Raw genomic sequence first — 14,402 nt, 5'->3', positions numbered from 1 at the left:
ATCAGCAAGAGGACACTGCAAAAAACTGCATAAAAAGGGGAGGCGATCAAGACAAGGAAATTTAGTTTCCCAAATAGGGCAATTGATCGGTGGAATGCACTACCGAATGAAATAGTGTGTGGCAAAACAATTCATAAATTTAAGGAGATGTATGATGAAAATGATTTAAGACACGGGACAGTACGAGCTTGATTCATTCCTATACGGTAAGAACAATTGGGTAAGACCGCTCGCCGGCTCAGTGGTAATGCTCTTGCTTAGCATCTGCCCAGACGGGGGTTCGCGCCTTGCTCGGGATGCGAAAAGTTTGACTGACGAAGCGGGTGGTTACTGTCCCCCTTGAGCAAGGGGATGGGTGTGTGCGTGTGTGGTCAAGGCTTTGCACTTAGATCGGACTATATATGAGCTCTCAGCTCTCTTCCGGGAGGGTAAAAAGCTGATGATCACAACCATCACGTGATCCTGACCCACTCCCCTCAGCAAATAGAGACGTAATAACATACATTTAGTAGGTATAGGACATGTTATAAAATGTAAAGGAATCCATAAGACATATCACTTATACAGGAGTGAAAAGTAGTACTAGGGTAGTCTATCTATCTATCTATAGCCCGACGCCCTAATCCCGCAAAGGGTGGCCGCAGACAAAACGCCTCCAAGTCACTCTGTCACCCACCATTTGACTCCCCTCCCCCCAACTCACCCCCCCCTCCCTCATATACCTCTCAACTCCATCCCTCCACCTCATCCTCGGTCTACCCCTCCCTCCACCTCACCTACATACACCCTCTTAGTCAGTCTTTCATTCTCCATTCTCTCCACATGTCCAAACCACCTCAGTGTATTTCTCCTAATCTTTTCAACCACATCCACATCTACCCCACAACGTTCCTTCACTTCTTCATTCGTCAGCCTGTCCCTCCACGTCACTCCACATGCTCCTCTCAAGTAACTCATTTCCACACTGCTCTCACTATGGTGGTATGGAAGTATAAGCATAGCAACACTTGCCATGACGTGATACGAGGACCTTTAATCAGAAAGGAACTCTTGACTGATAGGCATATATTATCCTTGGTCGTATTAATATATGTAGAGATATAGTGAAATTAAAGCCATGGGAATTATTACATTCATGGCTACATCATTATATAGCAAAATAACGCATAGACAGGCGAAAATACGACACATATTCATTAGTTGCTTTCATGTTTTGGTAAGCTGTGTATATAGCCAAGCATACTATAGAAACCTTCTAGTCAGACAATAAATATTTCAGTTCAATTCAATTTATCAATCAAAGACATTTTAGTCAACTGATTAAGCATTCGGAAATTAATACAAAGTCAAAGCCAACATCTGAACACTTGACTTGTAGGTAGTTGTTGTTGTCTGCCGGTGTCAAGACAGGGGAGCATATATTTAGGGCGAAAAAATGGCTTTGACGGCGACCAGAATAGCTAAGGTGAGGCCATTAGTGAGATTACGATATAGTAAGACCAGAGAATGCAATATATCACACTTACAATTGCATTAAGGTTTTTAAAAGTTATTAATAGTGAAACTGCAGACGACACCTATCAGCTGATGCAGAGGGACGTTGGCATGTTGGGAATGAAATATACAAATAAATGCTTTTAAAGGAGTTATGGCTATCTCTCGTATCATATAATCAAGGTATAGAGCACTAGCGTCTCTTTAAATGTGGTGTCTGTCACAATTCCTAATTCCAGTAGTCAGCATTGATGATTTTCTAAGTTCCATGGATTTAAAAAATTCCAGATTAATGTTACATAATCAGTCCACCATTCTCTTTTTTTTTTTCTCTCTCTCTTTTATCATTTTATATCACCATCAAGTAGATGCTTGAAGTTATGTTTTGTGCCTCTGTAAAGATATATTGTTTTTTTTATTAGTATTATTATTAATTGTTGATGATGGTGATGTTACTACTACTGCTACTATTTTATGACACACTAAAAAATGTCAGGTAGTATTTAGCTTTTGGAGAAACACAAGGAGTCCAGATTTATGTATTTTTTTTAGGTCCTCTCATCAGTAGAACCAACTTTTTCCTGTACTACTTCCTCAGGAAGCAGTAATAATGGAGGTGCTTTAGTTAGGAAGCATGACGTGAGATTCAATTTGGTTTGATAAGATGAGGCTAGAGCTGCTAGGTTAATGCTTAAAATTGTCATTGTTTATTTTCTTGCAGCCTTGTTTGGTTAGATCAGTTTAAATTAATGTTTTGGAGGGTCTGGGGGACAGAGCCTCCCAGTTAGGAGAGATGGGGTTAGGTTTGGGTTCCCTTTTTTTTAATTACCTGTAATTTGATTTTAACCCTTTGAGGTCTCCTGGCCACAAGTGTGGCTTTATCGGTACGGGTTTCCTGGCCACAATCGTGGCTCACATATTTGCATGGGAGATTTTAAACTGTGGTGGGAAACTGGTGTATGTTATCAGTATTTCTCTCGATATTTACTCATTTCCTGGGTATTAAACAATCCAGATGAGAAGAAATAAACACAGATTTATGATTTTAGTTAGTAGGAGTGTTTCTCTATCATTTTGTATACAGGAGTGCATTTATTGGTGACACCACACACCACTTGCTATGCAGCTTCTTGTCATTATTACTGTATGGCTCTTGTATGGTAAGTAGAGTTGTAATATTTTGTAGACAGATGCGTATGACTTCCATGTGCATAAATATAATATTTTGTTCTAAAATTACAAACCGTGATTTTTTTTTTTTTTTTTTTTGGTTAAAAAATGCAATTTCTCAGACTGGACCTACAGATCTACAGTATTTACAATCTGAAAGGGTTAGCTAATTATAATTTTTCAGTGAAAATGCTTCATTTCCCTGCATTTACCTCACACATAACCCCACAGGAACATTCCTGTGAGTCCCTATTGTCTATAGGGAAGTGGATTGAGGGGGAAAATCATGGAAATGAGGCTTTGCTGCAAGAAGTGAGGGTTAGAATTAAATTAATCACTTTGAAAAATCAGAAAAACCTTGCTTTATCCACAGAACTCATGTTTGCCCCCAAATAAAAGCATATGAAATATCTTACCTCCCCACCACCTCACTCATATACACTCTTCTAGTCAAACTCACATTCTATGTTCTCTCTGCATGTCCAAACCAACTAAATGTAATTTTTACAGTACACTTCCTTATCAACACCAAGACTGCCAAATTTCCTTTGTAAATTGTCTGTCTCCCCTCGTAATTTCTCATGCTCCTTGTATATAACTCATTTCACTTCTCTTAATCTTGACTTACCGTATGTCCGTCCACGATGTACGGTATAATGTTGTATTTTTTCGTTGCAGAAGTTGTCTGGGACACTGAATCGGAAGTTCTCCACCAGCAGGGTATTATCATCTAACCAGTTGACGGTGCGCGATGCCCTCAACTCTGCCCTGGATGAGGAGATGGAGCGTGATGAAAATGTATGTAAAGCAGACACACAACTTGGTTTATATGTGTATCTCAGTATACTGTATATCAATCCATCTCCCTCTATTTATAGCTATCCACCTATTTGTCTATTCTGTCTAATTTACCTGTCTATCTTATTATCCTGTCCTTTTTCCACCCATCAGTAGCAGATAAAAAAATCTGTCAAGTGGAGCCAGGATTCTGAGGGTTTGAGTGGTGTGTGAATGTGTGTCTTGTTAATTTCACTGGGTGTGCTATAGTCGTGATGCGCGAGCCTGAGGGTGTCATTATCGTGCCCTGGCAAGCTGCCCGTCAACAGTGTGTCCAATTTCGTGTATAGCCTAATATGATACACGTGTAATTCGTGTATATTATGTTTATGTATAATAATATGATTTGTGTATAATATGATATGAAATCAGATGCACTGTTGACTGATAGGTTGTTAGGGTACGATAATGACACCTTCGGACTTGCGCACTGCAACTATAGTGATAGTTCTTCTGCCTTCATACTGTCTCCTGCCTTGTTCTCTGGATCCTACCTCACGCCATTCTTAGATGGGAATAAGTTATGGCTGATGAGAATGATGATGAAGGATGTAGGAAAGAGAAGGGAAATGGAAGTGCTGAGTATTCTTGAGTTTCCTTTTCCTCCTTCAAAAACAGATTTTTGTTGGCTGTGAGGGGCGTTATACTATGTACCTTTTTTATTAGTTTTTTATTTTTATTTATTTTTTCACTCCATCAATGCTGGGAAGTATTACAATGAGAGTCAAGTGTGCTTCCAAGCTTGGAAACTACCCACATAATCATCACTTTTAGGTAGGAAACTCAACCACAGGTACTAAGGCCTGTATTCTCGTTGGTTTAGGAAGGTCCCTAACACCTTTTCCTAAGTGAATTATTTTGCTTATGCGTTACTGTCCTATTCTGTTACATAAATCCTTACAATATTGCCATACTCTTCATAAACAACATACAAAAGGATATTAACTAACCATATCCAAAAATAAATAAGTAAGGAGGAGGCATTAGGGAGCTTCCTTAACCAACGAGAAGACAAACCATACAGTCAGAGTCAGAGCAGAGACTGTCAAATTGTTACACATATTATTGCATATCTAAGATTTCTTCTTTTCCCACCAATTTCCAGCTAGTGTTGGGAAGTCATTAGCTTGTTTGGCACTTGATTTAACTTTCAGTCCCCAGAAAACATCAGCAGTATCATAGCCAACCTTTGTATGGGGATTTCTTCAGAGGAAGCATTGCGTTATGTAATTTGCTATGAATTTATTTGATGTAGGTGTTCCTGATGGGTGAGGAGGTGGCGCAGTATGATGGAGCGTACAAGGTATCACGAGGACTGTGGAAGAAGTACGGGGACAAGCGAGTAATTGACACCCCCATCACTGAGGCTGGATTTACCGGCATTGCAGTTGGAGCTGCACTGGTGAGTCACAATTGGAAATCTCCTTGGAAAGTCTGTTTTAGTAGTTGTGTCTTTTTTTACATTTATGTTTTATGGGATCACATTCAGTTAGTGCCTTAACCTATTAGGCCGCCATGCATCCTTCTGTTGGCTTTATGTTTACCATTACCTTCCAGCCTAAATGATGTATGGTACTGGGTTACAGAAAACCATTTGGCATGTTACAGAGTCACTTGAAGCTTGCATTACATCAAGTGAATGGATAGCAGGCACCCCCTATTGTTTTTACCATAGTTTGTTCATTTTTGCACTCAAAACTTTAGTACTTAGTCATATATTCATGAAATCTAATGATCCAGAGTTGTGAGATAGAAATGAGTCTCCTTTGTTGCTACTTAAATCAACCCTCCAGCTGTACTACATTTGGCCATCAACTTCACTGAAAGAGGATAGGAATCTTCATCCGGTTAGAACTAGTTCTTTATATTGTATTTTTGTTTGTTGTCAGGGTGGTCTGCGTCCCGTGTGTGAGTTCATGACCTTCAACTTCTCCATGCAAGCCATTGACCATGTCATCAACTCTGCCTCCAAGACCTTTTATATGTCAGCTGGCCTGGTGAGCATTTCTACCAAATTTATTTACATCTTTTACCAGAGCATGTCATCTTTCATAAATTCTTTATATTCTTGTTGCTCTTCTTGCACATACAGTACAGGGCCAGATCCAGCATTTTGGAAAAAGGGGAGGGAGTTCCTTGCAGAACTAGTACTTAATGCATGTATGCAATAAAAAAATAAAAATTCTCATTTGTTTCACTTGTTTTAATCATGAAAGTATAATAATACAAGCAGATGTTAGTGCAGGACCATATTTGTCTTTGGCTGAATAACATTGTTCTTTTATTATAAGTAAGCACTGGTCTGATAAAAGTAGGAGGGCATACCCCCATCCCCCCAAAAAAAATCTGTGCCTGATGTACTGTATCTGTGGGTAGAGTTAGGATTCTGGGGCCATGAATGGTAAGTGATGGAGTTTGTGGCCCATATCATTAGGGTTGCTGTTGATGAAATTTCTTACTTTTTTTTTCTGGACCCTCCTTTATCATAGCTGTGGGTGTGAAAAAGTGGTGGGAAGACGATGATGGTGATTATGATGATGGTGATAATGATAATCCTCTATGTTGCTGCACTTTCTTATATACTGTATTAGCTTTTAAATATTTTCCTTCCCATTCTGAGGTGCTGATAGTTTCCTTTATTTCCATCAGGTGTATTTGTGGGAGTGGTGTGGGATGGAGAAGGGTCACCAATTTTGTGGATTACAGGGAGACATGGAGGCAAATTGTTCTTGGTCACCTCCATTATTATTCCTTTCTGTCCGTTGATGCTTTTTTTTTTTTTTTTTTTTCCCCAGACAATTTTCTTCAGCTTATGGCAGACCTCATGTGGTGAAGGGGTTAATAAAAGGTGTATATATGTCGAACTCGTGCAGTTCAGAATGTCTCCCATATATCTATTGCCAGACGCCTTAATCCTGTAAGGGGTGGCCACAAACAAATTGCCTCCATGTCACACTGTCCCCTGCCATTTCACTGCCTTCCCATAAGCTGAATAAAGCTGTTTGGATGTAGCAGTACTGTAATAGAATAAGTAAGTCATTAGGTTGAAGGGATTGATTCATGTGGCAAAAACAGATAGAAAAATAGGGCAGTAATAAATATCTGCTTGTGGCTAATTAATTACACGATGTTTCAGATGCACGTGCCAATAGTGTTCCGTGGCCCTAATGGAGCAGCGGCAGGAGTCGGTGCCCAGCACTCCCAGTGTTTTGGGGCGTGGTACTCTCACTGCCCTGGCCTTAAGGTACCCATGTCCTAACCTCTAGTGTCTGTTTCCTCATCCCTAGTATCAGTATCCTAACCCCTGTGCCCATATCTTTCTGTAACCCCAGGTGTCCATATCTTCACCCTAGTGTTCATATTTTCACTTAGAGTGTCCATATCAAACATCTGGTGTCCATATTTTTCCCTTGATGTCTTACTTTCATCCCAGGTATTGCAGTTTTCATCACCTAATATTAGAAATTTCACTGGTGCTACTAATAATTTTGGCAGAAGATGCTGTCAGAGTTTTGCAGCTTTCAGACAACAATAACCTAATGGTTTTTGACGAAGAACATTAATTTTTCCTTCCAAATAAAGGCAAAAGCATTTACATTATGATAGAGGAAGCCCTGGAAGAGTGATTGATATAAAATATTAATAATAATCCATCCGTCATCCAGTCCTATGTTGCCCCATGAGGAGTGTAGGAGCCCTGGGCTAGGTAAGTTGGTCCTGACATTTAAGATGAGAGTGACCAACCTCATTCATCCCTGAGTGGCATTACATGAGCAATAAACCCCAACCATCCCTTGGATATAAACCTACACAGGCTCAGTCTGATTGGAGCACCTTAATTACTCACTAAACCATCAGGCACTCTAATTTGGTGTTATGGTAACCACCCAGCATATTAAGTTGTTTCCTGGTGTACAGGAAACCATTTGGCTTGTCACTTAGTGTAGAGTCACCCATAGGCAGAAGGAAGAGGAAAGAATGAAGGAAAGAAAGAAAAGGAATGAAGAGAGGAAAGGGCTGGCACCCAAAGCAGCAGTACATTGAGTAAGTGGATGGTGGGCACCCCCACCTATTAATGGTTTTGGCTGGGATGGTGGAGTGACCTTTCCAATGTGAAAGACGTCATTTTCACCCCAGTTGTCCAGATTCACACCCCATAGCTCATCTTTGACTCATGTAGCCCACCCCTTAGCATCTTTGACTCATGTAGCCCACCCCTTAGCTTCTTTGACTCATATATCCCACCCCTTAGCGTCTTTGACTCATGTAGCCCACCCCTTAGCATCTTTGACTCATGTAGCCCACTCTTTAACGTTCTTAACTTGTATACCCTAGGGATGTCTTCTTCATTTTATTCTTGTCTATCTATCTATCTATCTATCTATTGCCAGACGCCTCAATCCCGTTTGGGGTGGCCACAAACAAATCGCCTCCAAGTCGCCCTGTCCCGCGCCATTTCACTGCCCTGCTCCCAACTCACACCCCCCTCTCTCATATACCTCTCCACCCCATCCCTCATGTTATTGGCCAGCTGCATACTGCCCTTATTGTTAGCCACTCTTTTTTTTATATGGGCTAGGATAGATTTTTGAGACTGGAGGGGTTAGATTAGTACAAGAACACTTCCTAACTTATTCAGTCTGGAAATATCTCCTTCATATTATTCTTGCAATCTCGTGAGATTATTTCTGCATATGATAGACTTTATGGAGTGGAGGGAGTCAGTCCAGCCTTGATAAATCCCTTCCATACAAGGAGCCTTCCTGAAGTTGAATGAAGTTGTCTGGTAGCAGTAAGAATGAAGTATATACAGTACAAAGAATGTCAGTTGGATTGAAAGAATTACAATCTTCCTAGCTCTTCACAGCCTTGCAAATTCCTTTGTTTCTTGTCAGCCCCTTGGTGTCACATCTTTGCATGGTCTCTTAAATATTATTCCCGGCAAAGTTAGGTGATTTTATTCAGCTAAATGTGAACATAGAAGCCAGAAAGTTTGGTACCATAACTCTCTTCATTATCATTTTATTCTTGCAGTCTTCTGATGATTTTATTTACCTTAAGACAGATTTTTTTGGACAAGAGGGAGTTAGTTATAGCATTATTACCTATTATCCCCTTCGGTACATGAGGCCTTTTCCATCCAAAATCCAATCCTATGTTGCCCCATGAGGAGCATAGGAGCCTGGGGCTAGGCAAGTCGGTCCTGACATTGAAGATTAGAGTGTCCAGCCTCACTCATCCCTGAGTGGCATTACGTGAGCAGTAAACCCCAACACCCCTGGGAGACCTTTTCCAGGTTGAATAAAATTTGTGGGTATTGGCAGGATTAAACTTGAATGGGCATATCCCAGATTCAGAGGGTTGAATTCCACTGTAACAAGGTGATAATGTGTGTATGTGTGGTGCAGGTAGTGTCTCCATACTCCTCCGAGGATGCAAAAGGTCTGTTGAAGGCCGCCATTCGAGACCCTGACCCTGTGGTGGTGTTGGAGAATGAGCTGCTTTATGGCACTGCCTTTGAGATATCTGACCAGGTGCTCAATAAGGACTTCATTGTTCCCATTGGAAAGGCCAAAATTGAGCGTGAAGGTGAGTTGTCTTCAGTGCTGTATTCGAGGAGGCCTATGAGGTTTCACAGCCCCTCTTCCTTAGTGATTTAACGTATTACAGCTCAACATTCTCTTGTCATTATGTATGTATTAATGAGGTTTCCTGCAATCGACTTGTTTTCACCTGACAAAAATCCTCAACTCCTTTCACGTCAGGTGATGGCAAAGTGTAGTCAGGTGGAGGATTGATGTGACTAGTAACCAGGGAGACTCATTCCTTCTTCATAACAAAGGTTCATAGGATTTCATGCAAGAATGAATTAGTACCATACTGTACTCAAGTTGTGGGAGTGGCCCAGTTCCATTACATGAAAACAATCTAGCTGCAATGCCTTTCTTTATAAGTTTATTTCTTCTTAGGCCTACAACATGTTGATGCTCCTTTGTTTGTTATTCATACCATCTGTGTTGCTATTTAAAGGATATACAGTAAATAACCTGCAAAATGAATCATGGATGCTGGGTCATTAAGAGTGAAGTACTGTGGAGATGATACTGTAAATGAGAATGATAGAGGAAAGAGAACTGCTGATGCATTATGCTCTTTTCACCTTGACTTGGCCCAGGTTTTCATGCTTCTGTAGCGTATTTCACACAGCTCAGTGGCAGAATATGACGATGATATGGCCCTACAGCCATTCCATAGCTCTTCATCATAAGTAGCACCATATTTTAGTGTTAATGTTATAATGCAACATTCAGGATAGAGATATACTGGCCAAAACAATCACTTTCAAAATAATTAACCAGTACATTTGATTAAAGGGTTATGCATATATGAAAGATTTTGGACTGTCATTAGTACATCTCAAAAAAGTAATAAAGGAACTTAGTATAAAAAGATGCACACACATTAGCTTGGTGAATGGTACAAAATATATGTGGTAGCTTTGACCCTCCCTTATAGTATGAGACATCCAAATTCTTGACTCTGCTGTGGATTCTCAATTTAAGTTTTCTTGGAAGATGAGTATTTTCCTGAGATGATGTCAATAAAACACATGGCTGTAGAAGGTGGTCCTTTGTTAATGCACTGTCTCCCCGTACATACTAGTTGACACAGGGAGATTGAACTTGATCCATGGTGAAAAATGCTTGAAAAATGCTTGAAAACCAGCCAATGGCCATGCAGGACCCAGTTGCAGAAGTAAAATACTGTGCCAGGACTAGGTTGCAGTCCATTCCCAGACTGACACCCAGACTTGCACCTCTGAAAGTGTTAGAACTTTCAAGTAGTTTCAAGCAAATTAATAAGATGAAAGTATCATACTTAAATGTGGAACATAAAAATTTTCATTGAGTATTTCAGGGAATTAAGATAATGCAGCTGCCCCTTTGATCGCCCTAACCTTTAGGTGTTAGGGTGATGCTGCACAGGATAAGAATTCATCACCTGTAATTCATAATTACAAAACACATTTTAGTATCAGAGTGGTATACTGGACTGCCTAGTCTTACCCCAGGGTGGCAAGCTGCCAACACATCAGTTCTTCGTCTTCTCACACAGCTATTAAATATTTCTTATATCTCATAATTTTCATGGAAGATTCTGCTTTCAAAATACTACTAACATAGGCTCAGTACTATCAAAAATACCTTTTAGAGAATAAGAAGTCAATGTACTAACTCATAATGGGGCTATGAGAAGAAAAGGCTCCAGACTGGAAGACATGCTGTTGTCACAAAGTGTAAACAGGAAAGAGAGAAAGCACCTCTCCCCTCAGTAAGTGCTCAATCTCCCCTTAGGGACCTTATTATAAAACTTTTTAATTACATATGATATTTTGGTATTGTGGATAAATATTACACAATATATAGGAACTCATTGGTAATATACAGTAATACCCCAATATACGATACCCCTAGATGCCATACCCTGGCTTAACGATGGGGTAGAAATACCACCATACCCCTCCTAATGATGGCCAAAGCCCGGTTTATTGATGGGTTTTTATTTCTTTTACCAATTTTGATGATATTTTAGACTAAAATTGTGTGTTTAGGTTGATTTATAAACAGTTTTTAGACCTAGATTAATGTGTTTTAGGCATAGGTGGGGTGTATATTGTCATTTTAGGGTACAGTTTACTAATCTTGATTTTCTCCAGACCTATATTTGATGATTTTCAGATTTTGTTGGTTTTATTGAGTAAGATGTTAGGCTTAGGTTAGGTTCTCTTACAGATGTTAGGCCATTTAGATTGGTTTAAAACTTGTTTTGGGGCTTATTTGGGTGGGTTTTGGACTTGATTGGGGGGGGGAACCCAAGGCTGAAAAACACATCCCATTACTTTACTTGTTAAAACTACCCCGATATACGGTACCCCACCTAGCGGTTTTTTTTACCTAACCAATTGCATCGTTAAACTGGGGTGTACCTGTACTGTATTAATCTTAAGTGGTATCTTTCAACTGAAAGAAAGAAATATTGAATCAGTGTAAAGAATACATTCTCATAACATCATTGTAAAAATGTATAAAAACATGGGATATTTTGGTGTCATTAAAGTGTTATTGGTATTCATTTTCAGCCTGTACAGAGAGACAAGTTAAAGTCAAGTTAAAGTGAGAAGAGTATAATTCAATGGATAATCAGTATCTTTACTCTTCAGGTCAGCACATAACACTGGTGGCCCACTCACGTGCGGTAATGTTGGCACTGGAGGCAGCAGGGGCACTGGCAGGGGAAGGCATTGAGTGCGAGGTGATAAATTTACGTTCCCTCCGCCCCTTGGATGAAGAGGCTATAGTCAAGTCTGTCATCAAGACCCGCAACCTGGTCACCGTCGAGCAGGGCTGGCCACAGTCGGGGGTTGGCTCAGAGATCTGCGCCAGGATAGTAGAGAGTGAGTGTGTTGGGAATGACGGAAGAATTGCATGGGGATGTACATTGGTGAGATGGTGAAAAAGAAGGAAGAAGAAGAGGAATGGCTGATACCTTTTTTGGTATGGAAGGAGAGTGAATAAGTACACGAGTGGGAGAGAAGGAAGAGGAGTGTTTGAGAAAGTGAAAGAGTTATGTAGGAACAAAGTAGCCCAGAGACGGTCCTGTATAGACCATCTCCTGTTGTGGGGTTGCTAGCAGGGAGCAAGGTATTGGAGATGATGATGGTGATGGTGGTAGTGATGATGATGATTAGAGCAGTAAAGCAGCATGATTATTTGTGGCATGCAAAGTGTGTTTAAGTACTGGCATATTGGCAAAATGGTAACTGGTTTGTTTTACAGGTGAGGCATTCCACTACTTGGAGAGTCCGGTGGTACGGGTGACGGGCGTGGACGTGCCCATGCCTTATACCCGCAGCTTAGAGATTGCCTGCATCCCACAGCAGCACGATGTAGTCAAGGCGGTCAAGAAAGTCCTCAAGGTCCAGTAAACCCTCATAACACACGCTGGTAATGTCAGGAAAGCAAGGAAATGACAAGGTATAATTATTCCAGCACGAACTTGGAACATTGTTATACTGTACAAACTCTCGAACCTGAAAAGCTCAAGTCCAAATGTTGTGCAGAAAATTAAAGTTTTGGATTACAGATCATTGTGGTAACTAATTAGAAAATCATGTAAATGAATAGCCTACAGTACAGTTAACAGTACATAAAGTGAGGAACTGCGTATTGTTACATTATTATCTGTTCTTATTTGTGTGCACAGAGAAACTTCAAATGTGTAGTGTTTGTGTGAGGACAGGCGATATCAACACCCCCTCTCACATAAAAAATATATTAGATTTTTTCTCTCATGAGAGTTTCAGACTGGAGAGTTTGTACTGTACTGAGTTACTGTATATTTACAAAATTATGGCAGTACTTCAGTATCTTAAGTATTCAAGATGACTAATTCTGCCCAGGATATTTTATAGAGCTTCACAAAATCTTGGCCTCGTGACCATTGTGGGAGTCTTTTATGTCTGTTAATACAATGTAGAAAATGGACCATAGGACTATAGCATACCATGTGTTGTTGAATGGTAAATATGTGAAATTTTATTGAATGTAAATATAATTTGTTTATAAAATATGAATTGACACAGGTGTTCAGAATTAAGCCTCACTGATTATAGTGTGTTTATATGTATTGTTGCATTTTGTCTCGTTCAGTCTGCTGATGTCCATTATTAGTTTATTCTTGCCACTTCCAGACAAGGCACTGTATGAGGAGCCTGCATGTGGTGGTACTATGCACTGAGGGTGGAGGTAAGCAGCAGAGCATCCACCCAAGAGCCAGACCATCTCATATTTCCCTGCACCACACCATGGGAAGGACTCTGGTCCATCTCTGGTGAGGCAGTGCTTATGACAAGGGGCGTTGGTTCCCTACGTGGTGTACAGTACATACAGTAAACCTTCCCTATAATGGACTAATTGGGGGGAAGCCTGATCCAATAAACCTGAAAATCTGTTATATCCGATATCCTCCCCTGAGGTGGGATTTCAGGTGCATATTCTAGTACTAAAAATGAAAACCATATCCATTTTACATTAACTTGGTCGTGAATTTTGCGCTTTTGGGGTTAATTTCACATCCTTGTCATTGCACATATTCATGAAACACACGTACTGCGACCCATTGTGTCCCATTTAACGGACATTGTCCATATAGCTGATGATGTTTGGTGGCTTTGTAATGTCCGTTAAATCCAATATCCAGTCTATCGAGGTACATTAAATCAAGGCTTTACTGTATGTATATACCATTCTGAACCAGTAGGATGGCTCTGGTGCCTGGATGTGGTGGCATCAGTATAACCAAGCAGCTCAGTTGTCTGGTTATACAAATGTCCCTCAACTCCTTCCCCATCCCCCCAAAAGAGAATGGTGTACTGTAAAAGAAAGGCACCTTAAGCTTACATAGAGGTTCATCCTAAGTTAAATAACATTATCTGGTGGTATCGAGAGTAAACTATGAAGGGCATCACCATATTGAAGGGTTTATGGAGGTTGTTTTAAGCACCAAATATGAGTGGAGTTGGCAGCGGCTGTTATTAAGGCTGAGTAAATATGGAGGGAGAAAAATACATACTTTAAAAAACTGATGAATTTAAAGTGGGATAAACTGAAAAGTGTTAGACTTGTAAGGATTTTAGTGATGAATGTGTAGTTGCATAAAGCCGAAGCTGGACAGAAATACAGTCTGTCCTAAAACAGAGAAGAGATGGATGTAGAAATGCAAACTCACTGGCTCTTAAGTAATATAATGTTTTCTCTGTTATTGTGCAAATGACTAGCATTTGGGGGTTTGGTATGATATCGTATTTACATTTGGGAGCTGTGTGTGTCTGCGTGTTGTAT

General features: G+C 40.2%; 1 protein-coding gene across 1 annotated transcript; it reads left to right on the top strand.

The window, feature by feature from the left end:
* The first annotated feature begins 1,383 nt into the window (after positions 1–1,383).
* Positions 1,384–14,177, top strand: Pdhb (Pyruvate dehydrogenase E1 beta subunit). The gene is made up of 8 exons (XM_080272925.1): positions 1,384–1,465; positions 3,343–3,462; positions 4,757–4,903; positions 5,391–5,498; positions 6,638–6,745; positions 8,910–9,090; positions 11,723–11,956; positions 12,339–14,177. The coding sequence occupies exons 1-8, from the start codon at positions 1,436–1,438 to the stop codon at positions 12,485–12,487; spliced, it is 1,077 nt and encodes a 358-aa protein (XP_080129051.1). The 5' UTR covers positions 1,384–1,435; the 3' UTR covers positions 12,488–14,177.
* Positions 14,178–14,402: the final 225 nt, after the last annotated feature.

Source organism: Coenobita brevimanus, chromosome 52 (assembly GCF_032717465.1).
Source record: "Coenobita brevimanus isolate Jiangsu-jjx chromosome 52, ASM3271746v2, whole genome shotgun sequence".
In the NCBI taxonomy this organism is placed as follows: Eukaryota; Metazoa; Arthropoda; class Malacostraca; order Decapoda; family Coenobitidae; genus Coenobita; species Coenobita brevimanus.
This window is presented reverse-complemented; position numbering and strand designations above follow the sequence as displayed.

Excerpts from the sequence above, each read along its gene's own strand:
- Pdhb (XM_080272925.1), top strand. The coding sequence starts at position 1,436 with ATGGCTTTGACGGCGACCAGAATAGCTAAG. Across the intron at positions 3,463-4,756 it reads AGATGGAGCGTGATGAAAAT|GTGTTCCTGATGGGTGAGGA; the intron begins GTATGTAAAGCA and ends TATTTGATGTAG. Across the intron at positions 9,091-11,722 it reads GGCCAAAATTGAGCGTGAAG|GTCAGCACATAACACTGGTG; the intron begins GTGAGTTGTCTT and ends TTTACTCTTCAG.